The 25755-nt window shown below is 41.6% G+C and overlaps 1 protein-coding gene across 1 annotated transcript in view; it reads left to right on the forward strand.

The window, feature by feature from the left end:
* Positions 1-753: 753 nt before the first annotated feature.
* KIAA0391 (KIAA0391 ortholog) overlaps positions 754-25755 on the forward strand; it is a 47048-nt gene continuing 22046 nt past the window's right edge. Inside the window, exons 1-4 of the mRNA XM_009868854.1 lie at positions 754-1754; positions 4057-4104; positions 5576-5708; positions 20239-20346. Coding sequence (XP_009867156.1) covers positions 754-1754; positions 4057-4104; positions 5576-5708; positions 20239-20346 — 1290 coding nt within the window. The remainder of the gene's footprint in view (positions 1755-4056; positions 4105-5575; positions 5709-20238; positions 20347-25755) is intronic.

Consider the following 25755-nt stretch of genomic DNA (forward strand, 5'->3'; position numbering starts at 1 on the left):
CGCGAACCCCTGGTATTTGTGTTTATATCCTAACGTTTAGGTGGGATCTCCCGGTAATTCCTGCCAATGGTGTTGCTCCGCCTCTTTGGCGGCGGTGCCGTAAGGGTTTGCGACTGGGGAGACGAGTCCAAGGGAAGCTGGTGGCGGGTCGGAAGGTGTGAGGGGAGCGGTGCAGGAGCCCGGTGCTGGGGCTGCCTGGGGAGGGATCAGGGCTGGTGTTCCTGACCTGGAGCTGCCGAGGTACCATGAACTTGGTGCTTGCTAGCATGCTGATGTAAATACGACAGGAAGGCACGGAGCAGGTTGTGATGTTGCGGTGTTATTTTTGTTTTTCCCTTTTTTAGGAAGCAGTCTGATTCGACTTGGTTTGAAGGCAGGAAGAAAAAACTCGTCCGTTTTGCCCAGCTGCATCACAGCTGCCTGTTTGCCTACGGCGTGCTCAGTGCTCGTCTTTACTGTGACCAACAAACAGAAATAATAAGCTGCAAACTTGCAAAGCAGCCTCTCTAGAAAGAAGGATACCCTCATTTTGGATGAATGTTCTTACATCTAAGACACAGATTTCTACCAAAAAAAGTTTTTACAATTTCGTGTTTTGACAAGAGGCAGAAGGGACTCAGAACAGGCATTTTGAAATTGAAGCTTATACAACTTAGCAGCCCTTGGGCTTCTGTAGTAAACATCTCTATGCAAATTGCATTTTCTGTTTTATAACTTCATTAGATACAGTGAGCTGATAGATAATTTCTTTTGATGGCGCTCTTTTCTCAAACTAGTCACCAGGGGTTTCAGGCTTTGCTTTGGAAATGTCGTACATTCTGGTCACCTTCAAGATGCCAACAACTCTTTGCTGTCTCTTTCAGCAGCCCCAACAGGGAAAAGGTTAGTGGTTTCAGTTTTATGACATCTTCCGGCACTGCATTGCCAGTGGATCCCAAAGGAACTGATGCCTTTCCTACCAAGAAAAAGTCTGAAATTGATAGTGAAGGTGAAAAAGGATGGGATGAGGAGACTAAAGAAATAGCTGAAAGAAAACTCCACTTATCTTCCTCTACTGGATCTCCGAAGAAACAGTTAATGTCTCGAGTTCTGCTCAGGCGTAGGTTTGCCAGTCTACAGCCTCCAGAAAAACCTTTGCAGGGTGAGGAATGGAAAAGACTGAGGGAAAGCTTTCATTCACCTGAAATATTTGAAGAAGTGATGCTTAACAGTATGATCAAGTGCAACAGCCCCATTGATGTGGCCAAGTCCTTGCTGACCCATGTGGCAAAGAGTAATGGTGACATTGCATATGTTTTATTGGTCAAATATCTGGCATTGTGTGTCCAGCGTGGGCAGACTTCAGAAATCTGCGATGTGTATGATATCATGAAAATCAGATTTAAGATTTTAGACAGCGGGGCTTACAACCTTATTATTAGGGGGCTGAGTAATTCAGATCAATGGAGAATGGCCTTGACTGTTTTGGAAGAAGTAAAGAAGATCATGAATCCCTCACGGACAAACTATGAATCCTGTATCAGAGCAGCCAGCCGGCACCAAGAAATGAACCTCGCATTTGAACTTTACCGTGAAATGCTGGCTAAGGATTTGGTCCCAACCTTGGATGTCCTGCAGGCCCTTTTTGACTTCAGCAGGGGTATGAAAGGTGCTGAGTTACAAAAAGACCTGTTTGATATCCTCTTATATTTGAGAGAGAACCAAATATATCCTCACAAAACATTTATGCGGAGTATAAAGCTATGGTTTGAAAGGTAAATGTTTCAATAGCAAGCTCCAGTTCATAAGGATGGGATTCAGATTATTCTACAAATCAAGTCTAATAAGATCCCGCAATATCTCATTTTGACTGTTGCTTCTCCATGAGAGATACATTGTCATGAAAAGATGCATTTTATTTTTGCTTCCAAATTAGTATAAAATTTGTACTGATTTCACCTTTTCTTGAAAGATTTTACCTGTTAAATATTATTTCTTGGTACAGAAAGTAGGAAGTTGCAATGGATTGTGGCTCACCAAAATATCTGACTTCATCTCTTTCTGGGATTGGCACATAAGGAGTATTGGCACATGTGATGGGTTTTCCCATAATCTGTCGGAGTGTAGAAGTAGTAAATTATTTGAAAACTGGATAGTTTCCCTCTTTAAAGGAAAGAGGCAACAGATTTGGCCTCAGTTAAGGGACCATTAAATGCTGACTTTGTATAGAAAAATAGGAGAGGAATAATCTTAATAGAAGGCTCTTTGTTTTATCACATATGTAGCAGATCACACAGGTTTTTTTTTTCATGAGTAGTAGTGGTCAGACTCCACAAATTCCAACGAGTTATGCTGCACGTGTAAGGCGTCGCTTGCCTGAGCCTGTTGTGTATTTGCCAGGCTGTTGTATGTGAGCCCGTCTGTGACTTTTGTTGTGTGTGTTGGCTTTGGTTTACGTGCACTGTACAACCATTTTACAAGTTAGTTTTCCTGGATGGAAAATGTGGCTGTGAGAGCGCATTGCTGTTATTAGAATAGTTGATACTGCTGTCCCTTCGCTGTTGTCTTTCTTGGAAACAGCTGGCGAGCAGACAGAGTGGGCGTCACTTGAGATGAACTAGTTTGTAGGTGAAAATCTGTCACAGGGTGCTGTTTTCCCAGTGAGCAGAGATGGACTTGCCTCTAAGTGTGCGTTGCATGTGGGAAACTCAGTGTAGTAAAAAGTCCTTGGCAAGGAGACTGCAGGGTCAGTGAGCGTGTTGAAGAGCTTTACGTTGCCTGGCAAACCCACCCTGCGAGCTGAAGCCAGACAAACTCCTGTTTGTATCTTTAATGATGTGCTTGACTGTTAGAACAATTAGTGAAGTAGTGAGGTAGACTCATGTTTTAAGATCAATGTTGGCTGTTTCCCTAAAGGAAGTAGTGTTTGGAACATGAAGCCAAGTCCATAGCAGAGGGATGAAACTGGGTGGTCTTGTTATCTTGTCTGGCTTTTCATCTGTGAACCTGTACAAAATGCTCTGTTTTACCTGTCCCAGTTGCTGGTGCTGGACTTGTACATGCTGGCAGTTGAAAAGAAATAAGCAGTAGAGTTCCCCAAAAGAAGTAGAATCTGATAACTTCTAACACTGTTAGTCTTGCAAAAATGATGCAGATTGGAAGGTGACTTTTGCTGACAAAGGAAGCCGCTGGTACAGTGGGCACAGAGGTGAGCTCTGTGAGCATAACTGAATAGGTGTTTGTTTTTTGGAAGAGCCGACCAGCTCTGACTTCTAGCAGTGACAAAGCCACACTGAATACAGAGATCCAAGCGTGCAATAAAAAATCACAGTATTTTCTGTTGTCTGTTGTCTTCTTAAGAAAACTAAAGAACCGCTATGTATCAGCATGAGAAATGGGGAAGGAGGGCAGAAGCAGGATGGTTATTCCAAAGCCCATGGCCTGTGTGACTGTGCAGCTGGTGGCAGTAAACCCAGTGGCAAAGAGAGAGGTGTCAGCAGTTGTGTGTTGGCCTGGGTCTTCCTATTCTGTAACCTATTCTGGTTGGGATCTCGTATGCAAAAAGGAGTATCTACACCAGTGTGGTGGCAGCAGTGCTGCTGTTGATGAGTCAGAAAGTCTCAGTGCAGCATTTTTGGTATGAGCTTACCTTTCTTAATCTCTCAGGATGACATCTGCATAGGAGCCTTGATTTCTGCTTTCCCAGCTGGTTTCTGAGGTGCTTTATGAACGTATAGGGCAGCCACTTAAAAATTATCAGTGCAGCCTGATTATTTTTGTGGCTCTTAATATTGGGAGACAATGTAAACTGGCGAGGTAGGTGGTGTTAGTTCTCTGCATCTCGTTAAACGCTGGCTTTTTTTATAATATTTCCAGGCGTTGCTAAATTATATATGAATCTTTATATGATTTCTTAGCAGGGTAAATGATTGATTAGTCTTTTACTTCTGAATGTTAACCAAATGTTCTAAATGTTCTAAATGTTCACCAAAATAGAATTATTCTTTATCTGTCATTTGGATATTAAATAAAAACTTTAGATTCTAATTTAATATCTTCCCCTCTGTACATAACTAGTATACCAGGAGGGAACTGGAGAGGACACCTGACCAACATTAAAACCAGGTAAATGCAACATTCTGTTTAAATGTGAGCTGTTGTCTTGATTATCTATCTTGAACTCTTCTTTCGTAAATATAAAAAATAACTTTCCTTATACAAGAAAATATTTTAATCCTTGACAATATGAACCTTTGTTGTCTACGTATGATTTCCTGAGCTTCAGTTTCTAACTCATTCTTGTGCATTAAACAAGACCCAACATGCACATTTTAAAAGAAATTCTGCTAGGCAGAAAATTGCAGTCTCAGCCTGCAGTGGCCGCAGCGGTTGGAGCAGCTGAAGTGTGTTGTTTGTGTGCAGCAGGGAATGTCCGTTGTTGGGATTCCATGCGTAACTTTATTTGATCCCGCAGATGCACGATCAGCATTGCAATTAATGCAGTCTTGGCATGTGGTATGTGCATTATTGTGTACTAGTCAGCAATTGTTGGGAAAACTTAACATTTCTGACTGCCGTGGTTTTAGAAAATTACAGTGACCCAGCTTTGGCATCTCTAGGATATCTCTGTGGAGACAACTAGGGGAGAATAACTTGTTCTGTTTAAACACTTAAAGCTCAACTCCTACGGTTCAATTCTGAGATTGTGCTTGTGAAAATAATAGTATTTGCATGGATATAGAGAGGAATGGTTACTCCTTCAGTTCAAACTATGCCCAACTGGGTGAATATAGGCTTCTGAAAGAGCATGATAGAAAGGAAAAATGTGAAACATCAACAACATATCCTGCATATAAGAGAAGGTTAAGTGGGAGCAAGAAGCAAAAAAGTCATTGTTCATCAGCCAGGAAGAACCAAAGACCCATTCAGACTAAGCATCATTTTATTGCTTGTGGAGAAGTTACTCAGTTCTGCTTGTTTTCTTGGTACTGTGACTGGAATGTCCAGTCCAGTGATGGAGATGCAAGCTGGATCTCCTGTTGAATATTCTTGGTAGAAGTGCTCAAGAACAGACCTGAGCCACTGTGATTATTTTTTGTGTGTACATTAATGTCCTATCCAACTGCTTCTTGGCTCATACGGAATTTTAGTCTTAAGTCCTCAAATATCTCTACAGTTAAATCTTTGATCCTGATCCCACTAAATCACATAAAACTATTTCTAGTGACTTTAATAGGTTTTGGATGCATCCCAGAAAGATGACCACTAGTTTTCTAGTGATTGCGCTGTGTTGGAGTTCCCATAAAGAACTGTGCTCCTACACAGTAAAATCTAAAGTTAGTAAAATCTAAAGTATTTCCAGTTAGCTCGGTCAGTTGAGCATAGCGCTAACAGGGCTAAGGTCGCGGGTTCGATTCCTGTTTGGTCCCCATGTGTTGCCTAATCTAGTTGAGAGGTGGCGTCCCTGGCAGCAGGGAGGCTGGATTAAAATGATCTGTAAGGTCCCTTCCAGCGTAGGCCATTCTATGATTCTGTGATTCTATTTCGTATTTAAAAGCCTTTATCTTTTTATTTTCTTGTTTCACTATTATTACAGTGGACAGTGCCCAGTATGCAACCATCAGTTGGAGGATAGTGACCTCACTGAAGAGGAGTATAATAATCTCAGAGAAAGAATAACAAAAGATGTGATACATGGAACTGACACCTTTAGAAAGACAAGCCCACAGGTAGGTCTTGCACACTATCAGGTTCATTGGCTGGGATGGTAATATACAATTAACGTTAAGTACTTTGAAAACACCACACATCTTTTTTTTTTTTGCTTTAATCTGTACTAGGCCATTAGGTACTGAAGTGTCCAGTGTATTATGTTGTGTTTATAAAATAGGTCTAAATCTTGACCTCTTTCATATTGTCTTTGTTCTTATATTTTCAGTCAGCTGTTAATGGCTACTGAAATAATTAAAATGTAGTATTTTTTTATACTAAAAAATTTAGAAGGTGTGGAAATCTCTTAATCCTTCAGAAGCTAAATTTTAAACATGAAATAAACCCAGTAACTAGAGCAAAATGAGACATCTAGTATTTTGAACTTGCATAAAAGTAGAAATCCTAATGTTTAAGTTCAGTATCCTATCTGAAGCTTACATTTATGTGCTGAGTATTTGATGTTTTGTTTCGGCAGCTGTTTGCCAGAAACAATAAAGAACCGGTTACCATGTTGTTCAGTCAAATTTTACAACCCACCAACCAACCAACTACCCCTCAATGGTAAAGATGATACACTTTCATATTTATAATTATGGTATACATCAGGAGTATCAGGCTTTCCAAAGGGCATTGCAAATTTATGAGAGGGCGTAATTCCCAGACATCGTAATATGTTGCAGTTCTGTTTCTTACTCATCTTGCGTGGAGATCAGTAGTTCTGCAAGGCGGGTAGGGAAGGAAGCTGAGCTCCTCTAGATGGAGCCCGTGCCACATCTCAGGGAGGTTTTTTTTTTACCTTTACCTTGGTAAGTATTGATGTCGTTTTGCTGGCTGGTACCTCCTTTCTGCACTGCTGCTAAAAATGTGGAAGAGGACACCAGGTTTAATTCTTCAAGCTTCCTGCAGACACAGACATTGTGCATGCGTAACACTTAGAGAAGGTCAAAACAGTTAGTGTTGGGGTGCTTGTAGTATGTACATCCTCCTGTTGGGACATCTAATTTCCACACAGATTTTCTCTTCAGTTCAAGACTTTCAGCTAATCCCGTTGTGAATTGTACAAGGGAGTAAAATTATCCTTAAATATGTGGCAATAATTTTAAGTATTTAATGCATTCTGCTATTCTGTAATATTATAAGAGGATGTGTTTTATTGCACACTGTACAACTCTATCTGTTCTCTAAAAGCCTTTGTGAAAATTGTAGTTGAGGTTGGTTTATTAAAAAAGCAATGACAGCAAAACTTTTAATTCCTTAACCAGTTAACTGTCTACTTTGGGAATTTTCATTTCTGTTCCCTGTGGTGTCTGTTGGCTTGAAAACTTCTAGTTTGTCAAGTACACAGGGCTGGATTAGCAGTACAGCTGAAGACGGGGAGATTCAGGAAGGGAGTTCTGGGTGATAGGACACTGGCTCCTAAGATGAGCAGCAGTGGAAATTGTGTTCCCCCTGTTTGAGACTGTGATTGATTAAATGAGTGAAATCTAATGAAAGACAGACTCGATATGCTATTTTAAGTTTTGATGTCAGTAGGCTTTGCTAGTCCGTGTGATAGCTGAAATTCTGTTGTTTACCAAGTGCGTGCTCTCGGGGAGTTTTGAGCACTGATGTGAGGGTTGAGGCAAGGCAATGTCATGATGTATCAGAGGTTTCCAGAAATAAATTTGGGACTTTTTTATTGCCTTTGGGCTGTGAAAGCAGACGTGTGGTGATGAAAAGATACTGCCCATTTTAGGTGTGCCAGACGGCATGACTTCTCCTGCAGCCAGGGTTTTCCAGAGGGGAAGCTAGGTGAAGAGGCTGAAAATAGGATGTAAGCAAGTACATCTGAGAGAGGGGCTTTCCATTTTCCAGTCAGTCACTTCTTTTGTAGTAGCCGCAATTCAAACAGAAAACATTTTAGCTTTCTATTCCTTCTTTTCTCCTAACTAGGTTTCTTTAGTTTATTTGTGTTTCTTGCAATTAAATGATTATTCTGGGAAACAGTTTGAGTTTTTTGATCTCTAAATGTTTTTTTCCAACAATGTTTACTTTTACAGTAGCATCGCTGCTTTGATTTTATTTCTCTCACTTAAGAATAAATGTGATCAGAGTAGGAAATTGGGAGCAAACATTGATTTTTTTGAGGATCCCCCAAAAGCAGTCTGTTGTGCTGTGATTAAAAAGAAATCTGTTAATGAGTTTTAGGAAGGCAAATCATACAACTTAGGTTTGTACACCAGAATGGTAGCAAACGCTGCTAACAAATATGTTAAAACACGGTTTGCTCAAACTGTAAAACTGATCATCTGTGGTAGGGAAATAGCTGTTACACATTAAAATTAGACATTTATTTAGATCTTTATGCAGAACTACTGAAAGGTCTATTAGGATGTCATATGATGATCTGATATAGCGACCTTGCAGGCTGCTGTAGGAAGAAAACGATTGTAACAAGACTGTCACCTTTTGTACCAATGCTGACGTGAAATTTTCAGTCGGATGCGTGTTTGCTCTGGCTGCATTTAATTGGGAGCAATGTTGTTAAGCCTGAGATGACACAATTGGTACACCAAGAGGCAGAATCGGCTTTTGCCTTGACGGCTTTCATTTTGCAACATCTCCCAGGTGTTTCCCTCAAGCAGATGAATGCCGTAATTTCATTCCCGTTGTGGCTGGTTCACACCCCTGGTAACCCTGGAAGGACTGCTGTGCAGGGGGAAGGAAGCACGCGGGAGACGCGTATGTGCTGTCAAGAAGGCAGGAAGGGATGGGGCTGTGGGCATGTAAAGTCCCTGCACTAGGTTTGGGCTAACTGTGTAAAGGGGTTTTACATGTTGTTCTAGAGCAGAAGAGACTGGAGCGGGAAGAGGAAGTGACCCATTCATCTCAGTGTTATTTTTGCAACTGATTGAGGCTGTGCTGTTTCCAGGAAGCCATGAAAGTCAAGCTCTCTCTCTTTTAGATTGATGCCTTTTCTTTTCTATGATGCTTTAGTTCTCCTTCCACATGTACATGTTTCCCAGCTCCATGATTTGCCCCAAAGCCACGTGTGGTAAATGTCAGTCCTCTTCTGAATGAGGTAGTTTATTACTTCCAAAAGCCCTACATACTCCAGACTCTAAGAAGACTGTGTCTGACCCAGTCTGCCCTAACCCCATCTGGCAGAGCCTTCACTCCCAACTTCCAATATGATCTTATTCTTTTACCTGCTTTGTAGACACTCAGCTTGTGGTTAAAGTCAGCTAAATTGCCTGCACTTGAGCTCTTCCCAGTGTGAGCTGCCCTTACCTGCCCTGAGATGCTTGGGTGACTATGGCTGCCCATCTTGGACCTGGACATCGTGGCTTCTTTGCTTGAGCTTAGGGAGAAAGAGGAGACTAGTTAATTGAGTTGGGCCTGCAGTGTCCTATGAGAAGATCAGGGGCTGAAGAGGAGAAAACTCCTTCCCAGCAAACAGCTGCTGCTGTGTGCCACTGCCCAGGCTATTACATGCTGTTTACCTCCTCTCCCATATATATTACCTCCTCCTTGTTACTGTCAGGGAGAAAAGAACTTTCTGAGGAGAGGAAATGTGGGTGGAAGAAGGCTGAGAGGACTTTCTCCCATGGGTTCATGTGCCCTCTTCCCTCCCAGTGTGTGCCACATTGCAGTAAATGGGTCAGATTCCCAGTTAAGTGTTTGTTCCGCTACAGTAGCAGTGCAAAAATTTGGTATGCTGCTGAGTGCTGCAAAGCCCACTGCACTAGAATGGGAGCTGTTTGGGACAGCAACAATTCTTCTGATTTTGTCTCAGATGGTGTCCTGAAAGACCTCTTGTCAGTTCTGTGGCAGGATGGGTTACTTTGCTAGGGTTCAGTTTAAAATGACAGCACTCGGATTCAGAGATAACTTCTGCAAGAACTGTGCTGGAAGAATGAAAATCCTGCTGGTGCCAGTATAGGGTGAAAGCTTTCTGTTAGTTCTGCAGGGAGCAATAAGGGTCCTGGGCTCTAGTTACAGTTCAGATTAGTGTAAGCTTTGCCTTCGAGATGGTAGAGATTTCTGAGCTTGCTTATTTTTTTTCTTTTTTGTTTTTCTTTCCTGCCTTTCCCTCCTCTCCCATTCCTTCTTTCCTCCCTTCCTCTCCCTCCCTCCTCTCGCAGGCCCAAGAGTAGGATGAACACTGAGATTGCCTTAGATGAGCAAGTCATGACTAATTTTTTAGATGGGTGTGAGTTATTGGCTTGTAAGTAGGCTGGGCTTCCATGAGGGGAAACTGTTACTGCTGGATCTAGAAAGTCCCAAAAGTGTGCTGTTCGGCGATTAGTCTTTTGGATAGCCAAGTGCTGGGGAACTTGAGTTACAGTTGGGAGTCTTACAAGTTCATTAGCATTGAGTGAGAGCTAATGCTGCTGTAGATGGAAGCCTTTTGGGTATGTGTTGGTGTTGGGCTACGGATAAAACTAGAGTAAGAGTTGATATCTGGGAGTTAAAATACTTGAAACACTTTCTTAATATGGCTGTGGTTAAGCTAGAGCATAAAATTAGAGGTGGTATCGGTAAGAACAAATGTGTTATCTAATCTGCAACAACACTGATCCAAAACTTTCTTCCAGCTGTCGTTTGATTATAGGGTGGCCAGTGCTGAACAGTTTAATTCTATAGGTTTTGCAGAATAGTGGATTCCTGACTTAAGTCTGTTGTTGCCCTGTGGCTGATTTGTAGTTGTAGGAAGGATGTGGTCATTAGCTTGTAGTTAAGATTGGGTTGGCATTGCAGTTAGAATTAAATGCAGCTGCAGGTAGGGTTGAACAGCTTTTTGGTTCTTTCAGGTCTCTGCTAAATATGGGCCACTAGACTCGGTCAGGGTAGGGTTAATATACAGTAGGGCAGAGTCCTGCGTTGCCTTAAGAGCCTGGTTTGCTGCGAGATCTTGTAACATCCACGAAGACAGAGAAGAGCTGGTCTGAGTGGGGCTAAGGATTAACTGTGGATTTGTTTCAATTGCAGCATTTTGGCTAGAAGTAGTTTGGGGATTAGACAGAACACAAGGCTGAGAGTTTGATCCGTTACTCAGTCTTGTAAGTCTAGTCAGCACAGAATAGACGGGTGATGGTTTGTGGCAGATGCAGTAGGAAAGTTCTGAAGAGTTTAAGAGCACTTAAGCACAAGCTGCAGCCTTTATCCTGCTTATTTTCTGTCCTCCTCCCTCTATTTAATTCAGGGTGGATGTTACAGTCTTCTCATGATAGGATCTGCTAAAGGGGAAGAAACTTCTGGGAGAAAACAAGGAAGGGGAAGAGGGGGGAACGAATGGGAAGTGGGTGATGAGAGACAAGGCAGATGAAATTTTTCTAAGGTTTCTCTTGCATCTTCCCTTACCCCAGAGGCTCCTGGTAATGGCAGCAACAAGCACGGAGTCTTTTGGCTGGAGGATAAAAGACTTTGCTGATTCTTTAGCAGCAAGTAACAGATCTAGATTATAACATTGTAAATTCAGCGCATATTTCTTTCGCTCAATTACCTCAGTGTTAGAAAATGTTCCCTGAGCGTGGGTCAGATCTTCTGGGGTGGTCCAGAGTCCTTTTCTCAATTTATATAGCAAGGAATGAGCTAGCTGGGGTTTAGTTCAGGTCACTTGGTCTCCTTGGCCATCAAAAGGTTATGCAGCAAAATTAGGCCACCCTGCAATACAAGAATGTTCTTTTTTCCAGCCACTGTCTAAACCTATTCAGTTGTTTTACAGTCTTTTTAAACTCTTACTCTGTCACCTCTGTCTTTGGAAAATCTCCTAACATGATAATGTTTGCAAGAAAAAGTATGTGAACCTTTTGGAATTTCATGGTGTTCTGCATTAATTTGTCATAAAATGTGATCCAACCGTCATCTAAGTCAAGAGTATTGACAAATATAATGTGCCTAAAATAATAACACAAAACCAGTTCTGATCCTCCATGTCTTTATTGAAAATGCTCATTCAGCATTCAAAATGCTAGTAGAAAAAGTGAACCCTTGAGTTGACCTCAGAAAAGCTAATCAGAGTCAGGTTAATGGGGAGTCTTGCTAAGAAAATGAGTTTGAAAGTGTGAACTGGAGCTACATTGACTGATAAAAACCAGTCAAACTTTTTTAGTTTGCTCCGCACAAGATGTATGCTTATGTGAGCCATGCCTCGCCACAAAGAGCTTTCAGAGGATCTACAATCAACAATTGTTGTTTTACATAGAGCTGAAAAGGGTTACAAAGTGATTTAAAAGCCCTTAGAAATTCACCAGCCTACAGTTAGGCAAAGGATCCACAAGTGGAGACACTTTGGGACTGTGGCTGCTCTACCAAGAAGTGGGTGCCCAGTTAAAATGACCTCAAGACTCATCAGTGAGGTAAAGAAACAGCCCCAAGTGACAACCAAAGAGTTGAAGGCATCACTGGAACTGGCTCACATCTGTGTTCATGAGTCTACAGTACGTGAAACATAAGCAGGGTGTCTATGGCAGGACAGCACGAAGGAAGCTGCTGCTTACTACAAAGAACATTGCTGCACGCCTGAAGTTTGCGAAAGAGCCCATTGACACTGCACAGTGGTATTGGCAAATGTTTTGTGGACTGATGAAACAAAGATTGAACTATTTGGAAAGAACACGCAGCACTACCTCTGGTGTAAAAGAGGCACTGCATTTCATCATGAAAACATCATCCCAGCCGTGGAGGAAACTTCGTTATTTGGGCCTGCTTTGCTGCATCAGGGCCTGGCCAGCTTGCAGTCATCGAGGGGAAGATGAATTCCCAAGTGTATCAAAAAATTCTTCAGGATAACGTGAGAATGTCTGTATGTTGGCTGAAACTCTGTAGACTCTGTAGACTCTGTAGTGATGCAACAGGACAATGATCCAAAATACCGGAGCAAGTCCGCTACAGAATGGCTTCAGAAACACAAAATCCACCTTCTGGAGTGGTCAAATCAGAGCCCAGACCTCAGCCCAACAGAGGTGCTATGGAATGATTTGAAGAGAGCCGTACATATCAGATCTCCAAAGAACATGACAGAGCTAAAGCAGTTCTGCCAGGAAGAATGGGCCAAAATCCCTCCCAAATAATGTGCAGGTCTGATCCACAGCTACAGGAAGTGCCTAGTTGAGGTTATTGCTGCCAAAGGGAGGTCAAACAGTTTTTGATTCCGAGGGTTCACTTAGTTTTTGCACTAGCAGTTTGAATGTTGGATAAGTGTTTTCAATAAAGACATGGAGGATCAAAATTGTCTTTGTGTTATTATTTTAGGCACATTCTATTTGGCAATACTTTTGACTTAGTTGACAGTTAGATCACATTTTACGACAAATTAATGCAGAATACCATGAAATTCCGAAAGGTTCACGTACTTTTACTTGCAACTGTACATTCATCATACTCCAGTTAGTGCAGTCAAGTAAGAATAATCTTTTTTTTTCTTGGACACCACTTGCCTGGTTAAAATACAGTGGAAACAAAGTAAGGTTAACAACTGTATATCATCTGAAGATCTTGCCAAGCAAAATACAAACATGTTTTGTTGATGCAGTGATTTTTCTCAAATCTGTATTTGCATTACATTAGCTAGAACATCTAAGAAGAATAGAGAAAAACCGAAGAAACTTCACCAGGGCTTGAGGGTGGTGTACCTTGATAAAGTATCTCGTTTTTCCTGTTCATTAGCTGATTACTGAGGCAGACAGGATAACATGAAGTCAGAACAGTAACTTTAGCTGAAGAATTAAATTAATCTGAGTAACTGATTATAAGGAATTTATTTTATCGGGAACCTTGTGGACACACTGTCCTTTACATGCAGCTCCTGCATTCCACCAGGTAGGATCTTGAGACATGTTTATGGAATGCAGACTGCATACACAACCATCCTTTAAGTGTTCTCTGTCTCTGAATATTGATAAGTTCTGTGATAATACTTCTAAAGTAAATTAGTGTGAGCATATTTTGATTTAAGACACTTGAAATGTTATCTTGTGGAGCTTAAGCGTTACTGAATAGTCCTTTACCATTTGGTTCTTTGGTCTGTTACCAAAGGCCCTTCTAAGTTGAGGAGCTGCTCTCCAGCTGTGACCAAAGACAGATTCTTCTGATGCTGCAGAGGTCTATGTGGAATTGTCTAATGTAGAGCTTCATTATAATTTCTGAAAATCAGGATAGCTTAACAAGTTTAAAATTCCATGTTATGTATCCAGTGCATTATCTCTTAGGATTTGATTAGATTTGTTTTAGAACATGAGCAATTTGAGCAGATGTTTTATTATGCTACTATGATCGTTTAAGTTGATAACAGTTCCTCCAGAAATCTGTAAAATATAAGTGCAGTTTCTTCCTATATTATTGATTGTTTCATCTTTCCAATGCTAAATTTAATTCGGTTATGTATTTGTCATCGGTTTGGCTTCTGTGCTGTCCCCTTTGGTAAATATCTGTAAAATATTTCGTATATATGGGAATTAGTTCAGAACTTTGAAAGTTGCTGCTAATGTTTCTGGCATGACCCTTCTGGGTTTTTTTCTGCCTTATTTTAGTGCTATAACTAGTTCAGTGTTTTAGTAGCTTGTTACAAAGTCTTGTGTCTAATTAATGCCATCTGATTCTACATTACCTACTTTTTCATTGACACAGGGAAAGAATTTTTAGAGATACAGTTTTGTAAAAGGTGCACACGTTAAACTCTACCAGATCGTATTTTTTCAGAGGTTTTGCACAATTTTTAGTGGTCAGTTCCACCATATTACAGTGTACCTATGCTGGCTGCATAGATTTGTAATTCTCTGGATTGTTTCTAGAATTATTAAAATAGGGGTAGAACATGTGGTGCCACTCAGTCCTCCAGAACAGCTGCTGTTTCTCTTGAGACTGCAAATACTAGTTAGCGTAAGCATCTGGTGGCACTGTGATTTTTAAACTAGCCTTGCCACCCTGCCAGCTGCTCATTCCTGCCCGCTTTGGCCCTGCAGGCGTGCCAGGACACCAGTGGTAGGCAGGGCACAAACCTAGACGACAAAAGAATGTTTTGTTTTCTTGTGGGTGGTTTTTCAGCTAAATCAGTTCCTCCTTCAGATTTGCTTCAAGCTTCTGTACCAGCATAGCTGAGAATGTAGCATGGAGTATATCCAGCTGCCAGATACCCGTGTAGCATTTTCCCACATGGATATTAGGGACTATCTGATGAAGTGCTGGTCTGCCTCACTTACTGGGGATGCTGTCTGTTCTGTCAAGTTCACGACACATTGTTTCTATGTAATTCCACTGTCTTTTTCCAATACCTGTTACACTGTATTTAAACTCTCAAATCAATCTTTTCCTGGTCTAGCATTCAGTTAGGTGGTTTGCCTTAAGATGAAAAGGTTTCAAAATAGGGTTTTTAACTGTGAAAGCTCTATGGATTCAAAATATTTTTTGCTTTACAAGTTGGAGTGGTTTTTGTTTGTTTCTTTTAAAAGAAAGCTTAGTATGGGCCATTTCTGTGCTTTTGGACTTCAGATGGCAGCCTTGCAACGGTGAGAGCATTTTCTGCTGAGGACAGCCGCACAAACTGCTTGTTCCTCCCTCGACACTGAGTGTGCTCCAGAGGGGCATTGCAGAAGCTGGTGACAGGAGTAGGAAAAGGCACCACAGGGCACACCTCAGGCAGGCTGTCAGTGCCTGCGAGCATCTTCCTGTTTGTGACAGAGTCTCTGAAGGCTACAGCCACGGGAGCTTGCAACTCCTGGATTATTGTTAGCTTTAGAAGGATATAACAGAGGTCAAACAAATTGTACGCGATCCAGAGTACATAGCGATGCTGTACACAGTACTCAGAAAAGCCTTCCTGCTTATAAGGGTTTGAAGGGGATTTCCAGACTTTGAAACTATGGGGGAAATATTCAAACCCTTCAGGCAGAGCAACAAACAGACGTAAGAGTGCTCCAGCGAGGCGCCTTGAAAAAAGTTGGCTGGATTTCAGTTTGACAGCTGAGTTTTATTTCTCACGCTCTAATGCTCATTCCTGTGTTTTTCTTCTGATACCAAGAAATGTTGCTGAAAACAAGGCAACCCCCATCACTTCGTGTTTTATGAAACTATTAAAAAGTGAATGTTTTCACTTCTTTAAAAGCTGCTCTTACAGTGTTGAAGAACACCTTGTTTGATACTTAGGGTAGAATTACACAGTACTTACATAATACTTAATTACTTCTGTTAATTCAAATTCCCTCTTTCCTTACACTTTAGTATGTTGCCATCTAATACGGAGAGGGGAAGCACTGCTTCTTCAGTTGCACAAAGCTTAAACTACTGTGAATGCTTCTGGAAAGAATATATGTTAAAAACTGTAGTTTTGCACTTCTAAATGTTGCTTTTCGTGTCTTTGTGCCATTCCTGATGAGTAAGCGTAAACATCATTGTTTAGTAGAAGCGACAAGCAGCCTTTCCTGCAGTGATTTTAATAGCTTTTGGTAGGGGGGTTTCTTTTTTCTTCTTTTTTTTTCTCCCGAATTCCATGTGTTGGCATGAACATAACAGCCTTTCTTGTATTTAAAAGTCCTCTGAGGATTTACTCATGTATCTCCTTTGTATGTTACATAACTTTGGGTTTTGGTGTTCAGATCAGTAGACATATGAAATGTTGAAGAATTTGAGCAATACCATGATTTTATTTCTAGTTGCCAACGTATTTCCCATTTAGACTTGAGGAGATAAATGCTCAAGTGATCTAACTTTTCTGTGATCTGAAACTTGTCATACCCTTAGATCTGTTATAGACATTGAAATTATTTCAAAATACTAATCTGGATTACTCTCACTGCTGTTATCAAAAGACGTGCTTGTTCAGCTATATTTTCTTTGCTTTGTCTTCAGTTGTGATGTTTGGTTCTATGTTATCATATTTAATGTAGTAAATTTGTCAATACTAATAATTCCTTTCCTATTTTTATTGTGCTTTTGAGGCTCGTAGTCTGTATGTGCACTGATACTGAAAGAAAAACATAACATTTCTATTTATCGTGTATTTACAGAAGTTGAAATAGTATTAATACTCTTACAGAAAACTGCTATTTTATTTTATTACTTCTGCTGTTTCAGATATTATTGGCTGTGAAAGCCAGTCGTTTGAAGTCTGAGGTCACACTTTTTTATTATGATTTTTAATGAATTATTTAAAATGACAAAACTAACCTTTTTTCTTTATTTCTTTCCTTTTCAAACAATGAGTCTTACACTCCTGTTTTTTTTTTAAAATCAACCTGTCTCATATTTTGCTGCAATACCCCAAGCTGTGAGATAAATCTCACATTGGGGTTTCACAATCCAGTAAATTAGCATAGTCACTGCTACCCGTGGGAAAAGGTGATCCCACTTATCTCGCTACTGGTCTCATTCTTATTCCATGTCTTGGCTGAGTTTTCACGCCAGGACAAACCTCTGCTCTGACCTGAGCAGGGGCACTGGTGCAGGCTGAGGACTGTTCATTGACTGATGGTGACTCAGTTCTTCATCTACTTCAGTCTTCCTCCTTCTGCCAACAAACGTGGTTGCATAGGTAAAGGAGGGGGCAAGGCTAGGAACGCGTGGCTGAGGAAAGGGTGAGGGTAGAAACACCTCTTTCTATAGCAACACCAGTACATACCGGTGTAAAATGATGATGAAATAGCACACTAGTCATCCGGCTGGTGTTGAGTACCAAAAAAATGTGGGACTGTTTTGTGCTTTTGCCGAGATGTGAATGGACTTGAGCCACCCACTCGCTAGTGGTTAAATAAAAAAAAAATTCTTAAAATTCTTTAATTCTTCGCATCAAGAAAAATTCCATCACGGGTTTGTTATCATAGGATCATAGAATGTTTGGGTTTGGAAGGGACCTCTCGAGATCATCTAGTCCAACCCCCTGGCAGAGCAGGAGCACAGGCCACACAGGAACGCATCCAGGTGGGTTTTGAAAGTCTCCAGAGAAGGAGACTCCTGCTCTTACGTCCCATCTGGCTCTTACGTCCAAAATGATTTAGTCAGTGTGGTGTCTATTTGCAAACATAAGGTTTCCCGGTAGAAGGTGAAGTGAATCATTTCTAACGGTTGCGTAGTTGGCATTCCCCTATTTTCCCAGCTAGGCAATGAATGAAATCAAGTGAGTCTTTTAAAATTCCCTTTCTTTTGTATGTGGTGTGAAACAGGATATCCCTGGAGCCTCCCGTGAGCGCGTTGCCACGTCCCTGCGGCAGGGAGACTTGTTCATGCAGCGCCCTGGGAAGTGCTGTGGGAAGTCTTGCAGGGAGGTAACAACCTTGCTGTGTTGCAACACTTTTCTGTGGCTCCCGAGCATTACGAGGGTCATGTGTGTTTAAAGTTTTGTCCCTTCAGTTGCCAGTTCTGTCGAAGCTGCTTTTTCGAGCATTTCCAAGGCTGGGAGAATGGACTTTTCCGTGGAAACTTTGTGAGATGAACCCAGTCAGAACAAGTTAGAAATCAGTGTGACGGTTTGCGGTGTTTGTTCTGGTGCTCTTACCTGGAGAGAGAGGGACGGGGAGAGAGAGATCCTTTGCTACTTGTTGGCGTGTTGGCAGCATTCGTCAGAAACACGTCGTCTTGTGCTCAGCAGGAGCTTTCCGTGTAAAAGTTCCTGTGGCATGGCAGGGGCGTATGTAGATCATGCATTGCATTCTCCGCTTGGCAGGGGAAGCCTGTGTGAGTAGCTCATTTCTTTTTTGCCTAAACCAACCTCCACATCATTGTAGCGCTGCGTCGATGGTTACTGTGCCCGGCTTCTCTTGATCCGCTGCACTCTGGCTGCAGCTGTGCTCTGCTTCATTTACTGCTTTTAAAGATCTTCAGTTTCTTCTTCCAGTTGGCTAGTGCAGGAAATACCTTTCAAGACTTGTGGGTAAATCATCTCTTTAGTACTGTGGCTCTAAGAAAGACCTGTATAAAATCCAGACAAATCCCTGTGTTTGAAAGATCAGCATCCTCCGAATTGTACGCTTTCTGTCTGCATGGTGGGTTGATCTTGGCTGGATGCCAGGTGCCCATCAAGCTGCTCTATCACTCTCATCCTCAGCAAGACAGGGCAGAGGGTGATGCGTGAGGTGAAAATAAGATGGAAAAAAGTTGTGCATCGAGATAAAGACAGTTTAATAAAGTAGAAGCAGCACGTGGAAGCAAAAGATAATAGAAGATTTATTCTTTACTTCCTGCTAGCAGGCAACGTCCAGCCACTTCCTTGGAAGTGGGCTTCAAGAGGTGTAGTGGCTGCTGTAGAACACAAGCATCGTAATGATTTCCCCCCTACATGTTATTAAAATCAGCTTTATCAGCTTTTATTGCTGAGCAGATGTCATAAGGTATGGCATATCCCTTTGGTCACTTTGGGTCAGCTGTCCTGGCTGTGTCCCCTCCCAAGATCTTGCCCACCCCCAGCCCTCTGGTGAGAGGGGAGTGTTGGAGAGACAGCCACGGTGCTGTGCCAGCACTCGAAGGAGCACGGGTGTCTTGTTAGCACCTCTCTAGCAATGAAAGCAGAGCACTGAGGGCTGCCATGGGGAAAATTAACTCCATCTCAGCCAGACCCGTTACACTCTTCCGGTGGAGGTCTGTGTGTGTCTGAGTAACCCTTTGCACTGCACCGGGATGACGTAGCCCACTGCGTGTGCCCAGGCTTCACGTGTCTGGAGAGGGTGGGAAATATGGTGACTCGAAAACTGTTTCTCAGGGGAGCACACCTGGATCTTCTCTGTTGTTCTTTATGGTTTGCTTTTTTTTTTTTTTTTTTTTTAAAAAGGAATGGAGCGCTCGTGTGTTGCAAGGAGAAAATGAACCAATCCTTGGGGATTTTTAGCCTGGCTAAGGCTTTTGACTGGAGTCTTCTGTATTTGGTGACATAAACTTAGCCATTTGTCTTCTGTACTTACTGTGCTATTAACTCCTCATCTCCCTGGGTGGGTAAGAGTCTCCTGTGCCAGCAAACCTTCTCCCTGTGTATTGCACAGTTTACTGGTAGCGAGGCAGAACAATTGAGTGGATCCTGGAGGCTGGCAGGGGCACACTCGCAAGTGTCTGTTGAGAACAGAGTAGGAAACATAGACAGAAGGAGATGGCAGATAAAAGTGGGGTGGCCAAGGGAACAATATGGAAAAGGCTGCAGTGTCTCCCCTGCTCCAAAAATAAACCCCAGAGAGCCAGGAGCTGGCTTATGAGAGGTGCTGAGCCTATCCTGGTGCCTCTCAGCAGGACCCTCCTGGCAGTGTCACAGTGTTATGCAGCTGTAGCATAACAATGACTAAAACATGGATCTTGATTGAACTGCACAGTTTGGATTATAAGTTTGGATGATAATTTTGGATGACTGTAAAGTTTTGGGGTTTGATTGTAATACAGTTTAAAATTGTATTGGAAGTATCCACTGTAACGCTTAATGCTTTAAAAGATTTGTTTGGTGTAGTTGATTTAGAAGATATGCAACATATGTGAAGTGTAGCAAACAAAGGAAAAGTGAGAAATTGAGACTTTGTTTCTTTCTTTAATAAAAAGTGGATGAAATCTCTTTCTGTTAAACTCAACATGTTATTCCCTTATGTTTGTTTATTTCAGGAATTTGAAGCCTTTCAGACATTTGTGGAAAATCGACTTCCGTTTGATATTGTTATCGATGGACTCAATGTTTCCCACATAAAACCCAGAAAGACGCAGTGTGAAAATGTAAGTGCTTGTTAAATATTCATTAAGAGATTTGTGTATGCTGATTGTAAACCTGTGAGTGCCTCATTATTACTTATCCTGGTGAGAAACTGATCAAACATTTTTGTAGCATGTGACAGTGCAGTTAAAAGAATTATCTAGACTTCACAAATTAAAAATGATCAATGGGTACATGGTTCTTCTTACACATTAGCCATTAAAAATCAGACCTCAATTTCCTCATGTAAGCAGTGCTTGTAGTTACAGCTAACGTATCAGGAATAACAACATACACTGTGTGAGTGTGTGTTTTTTAATAATAATAGGGATTTGGGGGAACAGAGTAGACCTACCACATAGAAAATTTAGTCTGATATAGTTATGCTGGTGAGAGTTCTTCTTAAAATAATCCCTTACTTGGTTCAAACCATATGTTGTACAAGTTTAAATTTTATTTCCCTTCCTATTGCCTTAAGTATTTGAGTCCGGTTTTTCCAAAGGCATCAGTTCTTTCCACTTGGTGACTTATAGCCAATATCTAGTTTTGAGAATTCTCGGTACTCCCTTTTTACCATTTCACTAAGAAGTGGCTTAATGTATTTTTTTTGTCAATCAAATATTTACTTTAAATTAGTAGCAACAAACTAGCTACTTGCATGTACTCCAAAGCCAGAATTTAAGTTTTCACACTCCTGAAATTAAAACTAAGTTACAAATGATCTTGATAATGAAGGAAGGAATTTACTTCTAGTAATTACAAGAAATACATTTTGTTCTAAGAACTATTTTTAAACTATTCTCAGGAAGCAGGATATGCTTTCATATATGTAGATAAAAGCAGGTGAGCTGTGGAGATTTGATAAACTTGCTGAAAGATGTCTGAGAGCAGCAGTGAAGTTTCATGAGATGCTGGCTCACAAAGAAGGTACTTGCGTTACTATGAAAGTAGAAAAGGAAGTTTACAAATTGTTTTGGTGGGAAGAGGGAGGAAGTGTTGGTTATCTGAGAAGAATCCCAGGCAGCATATAATGGCACAGTGTTTTAAGATCTGCCAAAGATGCTGCCAGAGAGGGGGAAGATAAACGTTTGTCCTTCCTCAGTGCCTGCCTTCCCGGTGTGGGAACTCTGAACAGGGTGAGAGCTGGAGGCAGTGGAACAAAGACCCAGCCTGGTTTTGATGGTTCATTACTGCTGATTCCTGATCAGAAGTGTTACTAGGAGACAGTAGCATGGTGAGCAGCATAAACTGCCTGCGAGTTCCTCCTTAGCTTCTGCTGTTGGAAAGACTTTTGGATCCATCATGCCAGGAAGCTCCAGCAGGCGTCAGCTTTCCATTTAGGTTGTTCTGTACGTCTGCAGATCGGTGCTTCTGCCAGCTACGCTTTTGCTGCTTCTGTTATCTGAATCCTGGTTTTCAGAGTGTGGAGCCGCTACATGAAGTAGGATGGACATGCCCATTTCTTCTGCCTTATACCTGTAGATACTCACTGGCTGAATAGTACCTTTTTTATTGGCATGGGATGTGTATATTTGCATTCTAAGCAACAAAATAGCTCCTTCGTTGCCCAAAAGAAATACTCCTCTAGACACATGAGCTACTGAAGACTTTTTCCTGTGTTGAGCCCCTCTATTCACTGAGATACTTTAAAGTTATTTTTATTATAGTTGTGTTTATACACAATTACAGGATTAACTGTTGAGCTTACCCTTTTTCCCAACTGGAAACATTGCTTAAATGGAAGATGGGGCTGGATGTTATCAAATCCTGGTTTATTTCTGCAGGACTCTGAACTCTTGTGTTATATATCAGGAAAGGACTGTGTCTTTGTTCTTCTTTTGGATACTTCTGGTAAGAAGCATACATTCTTGTTTTCTTACTCATTTTTTCAAGACTGCTAAAAACAGAAAGGAAAAAAATACAAGGCCACAAAGCAGAGCAATCCTTTCTTCTGTCTCCAAACTTTTCTTCCAGATGGGGGAAGGAAAGGCCACAGGAATCTCTGCATGTGTTCCTTTCCTGGTTGCTGGTATTGCTGCCAACTAGTCCCCTGTCTGCAAATGCTGACTTCTCTGAACTCCAGTCTGTCCTTTGAGGACTGACTTTGCCACAAAACATCCTCTTTTGGAGGCTGCTCCTCTTCTGGACGCTGCTTTCCTCCCATTGGAGGCAGCTGAACAGAAAAGGTGGAGTGGCAGGGCTGGGGCATTCACAGCCTGCCTTGTTAAACTCTTTAGTGTACGGGGGAAACATGGTGCAGAACTGAGAGGATGGAGAGGAGAAATAAATGCAAGAGAAGTTGGAGGCAGAATATAAAGCATGGAAAAAGCTAGGAGTGAAGGCTGCTGAGGTCAAGCTGGATGAGCTGGAGAGCATGACTGGCCCATTTTGAACTAAGAGGGATTGTGACTCCTCAGTGACCTCTTCTTAGAAGACTCCCTTAGAAGATACTAAAGGATCAGTATTTCCAAGGACATGTGTTAAAAGCCCAACCCATGTTCTTCTTGTCAAAAATCTAAATTGTTTTAACGCTCCAGGTGGGAATCACTCTGTGCTCTTTTCAAGGGTTCATTACTGCAGCTGTCAGACCAGTCAGGATATTGTTTTCTAAACTTTTCTATTCTGGTGTATAGTTAGTATGCAGCAATGGTTGAAAGAGAAAATTAGATTGTCGCTCTCCATTTATAATACACTGTGAGCGTTACTGTTTGCAAATTGTTAGGGTTATTTTGGACCATGTCCCTTTTGCTCTTTACTCCGGATTGCATAATGAAAGGCATTATTAAACACAGGAGAAGCCTAAGCTTTGTGTGGCAACAATATGGTAATTTAAATACATTCTGGGCTTCAATTTAAATTTAGCAAAATACACTCTTCCACTTGGTTATTAAGCTTTAAGAACTCTGTTTTGCTGAAGCTCGACTCTAGCTAACTCTTATAGGATTAAAATAAGAAAACATTGATAAAACATTCCTTTCTTTTTTTTCAAACATACTAACGTTTATAATCCTATTTAGGCATTCCTTAGGTATTTTGGGAAGGGGCTGGGTTGTGTGGACAAGGCAGGAATACCTTGTGGGGTGAGAGGAGAAGGAAAAAAAGCAGAAGTTGATGGAATGATTTTCACTTGTTTAATTCCCAAAGTGTTCTGACATTCTGGAAAAATAGATGTGTAACTTCCAGTAGCCCCAGGCTACTGCAGTCCTCACAGCCAGCACTTAGTTAGCAGATCATCATGAACATTATTGAGTTGGCAGATATACAGGAATATTCTGCGACAGTTTCTCTAATATATGACACTCTTGGTTTTTAATTGCAGTCCCTTTTTTTCGCAGGTTGTTTTTATACTAGGTGTGTTTCCTGGTACAAATTACTATGTGGCTGCATCAATTACTGACAAAGAGAGGAGGTAGCACAGGAGTGGGAAGGGAACAAAGATTTTTGAGGGCTGGGCAATGGTGAGCTCCTCTGGTTGGAAGGCACCGCACACGCAGTGACTGTAAAACTGCAACACAGCGTCAGCCAGCACCTCTTTTCAACCCTTTGTTTCCTTACTGCAGCATTTTAAATTGGACATTAAAGTTGACTCCTAGGTAAAAGATATTAAAGAATGGAAATTATTTTTGTTTTATAATCAGGCAGTGGAAACAAGCTCCCATAAAGTCTAAAATCATTCAGTCTTGTTTTTTTCCATTTTTGTTCTTGCATTCTGCTGCTGTTTGAGACTGTACCTGATACATATTTGCCTTGATGAGTCAGCCACTGTTTATACTGTAAACGTGTAGCCTATAAACTGAGATATCCCTGCAGTTTAACTATGCAAAGTTGATTCAGGCGGTATCATGACGTTGAGTTAATCCTTTCCTCCAGATATATCTAATTACATAAATCCTTAGTCAGCACAATGACATTTGGTACTCCCTGTCCTCTCCTGCCGTAACTCCCCGTAATGCCCCCAGCTTTCACCTTGGAAGGGTCAAGAGAGGGAATTTCCACACATTCATTGTCCATTTCTGTTACTAAACACAAACTTACGGAATTCTTAAATGTATTGTTTCCTGTTTATCACACTTTACTGTAGTATTCCTTGGAAGTGAGGGGGAATCCAAGTGTGAGCAGGATATCCAGCCTCTGGAGCTTCTTACTTCTCTTGCGGGAGAGGGGCGAAGGGACTATGAGGAGCTGTGCTCCAGCTGCCCCGAGGCGCTGAAGGGTGATGGTGGGCTGTGAGGGAACACATCAGCAAGTGCAATATAAACAGTGCTTTGCTCTTTTTGTTTACATGGAGACTGGTATGTGGTAAATGGGGTGTGCAGCCAACTCCTTTTTAAGCTGTACCCAGCTGGTGTTAGATGTAACCGAAGGTGTATTTCAGATGTGTGTTGGATCAAAGCTAACTCACCGTTCGCGTCTTCACACAGTTTGGCAGTTGGGGTGAGCTCTGCCCTAACTTTATAATCTCGGTATTAAACTCAGACATGTAAAACTTCGGTAAAATAGTTCCAGACTGAGTTCCTTGCGGCTGACAACGCACAAAGGAATAGTTTTTGCTCTTGGCAGGTAGTTCAAAGTGGTTGCTCCCAAACTTAATCAGCATTTCTATGAATGGACTGCACGAGTTCATGTAATTCCTGCCTAAATTGCAGGCGGCCTGCACAACCGCGGAGGAAGCCAAATCCTTGCTGTTCCCATCCCAGTCCGGTGGCAGCACCTGGCGCGTCACCCCTGCCACACCTCCCGCTGGCAGCAAAGCCACCACACCTGTCCCCCTGCACCTCACGGGCTGCCGCAAACAGCCTGGCTGTGGCTGTGACAGACAGAGGGGACAGGGTGCACCTTCCAGCTGTTCTTGTCTCCTCCAGGGGAACAGCAGCTGCTAAGGGGAGGCTGCTCTCCAAAGCCGAGAAGGATTCTTTAACTAAATTAATTCCATGATCTCAAGTAGCATGGTAACTGTGTGCAAACGGATTATTGCATATGTTAAATATTAAAAAAATATTTATCAAGGGAATTCAAAGTTTAAAACTAATATTATAGGTTTAGTTATTGTAGTGGTTCTGTAGTAGTTACTCCTGGATTCCCTACCAGGCAGTATGGAAGAGTGAGTAAAAAGCTGTAAAGGGGAAGCTGGGAGTGACAAAAATGTTTCACCAGCGTAGGGGAGAAAAAACAGGATGTGGGATACTAGTCTACAGGAACATGGTGAATGGCCTTGTTAAAGTTTTGAAAAAAGCTCAACTGTGTCCACAGAACTTAGGAACCTTGACACATTACGTTTTGTAAATTCAGCTCAGAACCATCGATTTAGTTCACTTTATTCACATTTTCAAGGCTTGTTTTCCAAATATAAGGACAAATATCAAGACAAAATAGTAACTCCTGAAATGAAGTTAAAGTTTAAAAAGAGGAAGAAGAAAACAAAAACAGGGCAC

The sequence above is a fragment of the Apaloderma vittatum genome, unplaced genomic scaffold (genome assembly GCF_000703405.1).
Source record: "Apaloderma vittatum isolate BGI_N311 unplaced genomic scaffold, ASM70340v1 scaffold2610, whole genome shotgun sequence".
Taxonomy (NCBI): Eukaryota; Metazoa; Chordata; class Aves; order Trogoniformes; family Trogonidae; genus Apaloderma; species Apaloderma vittatum.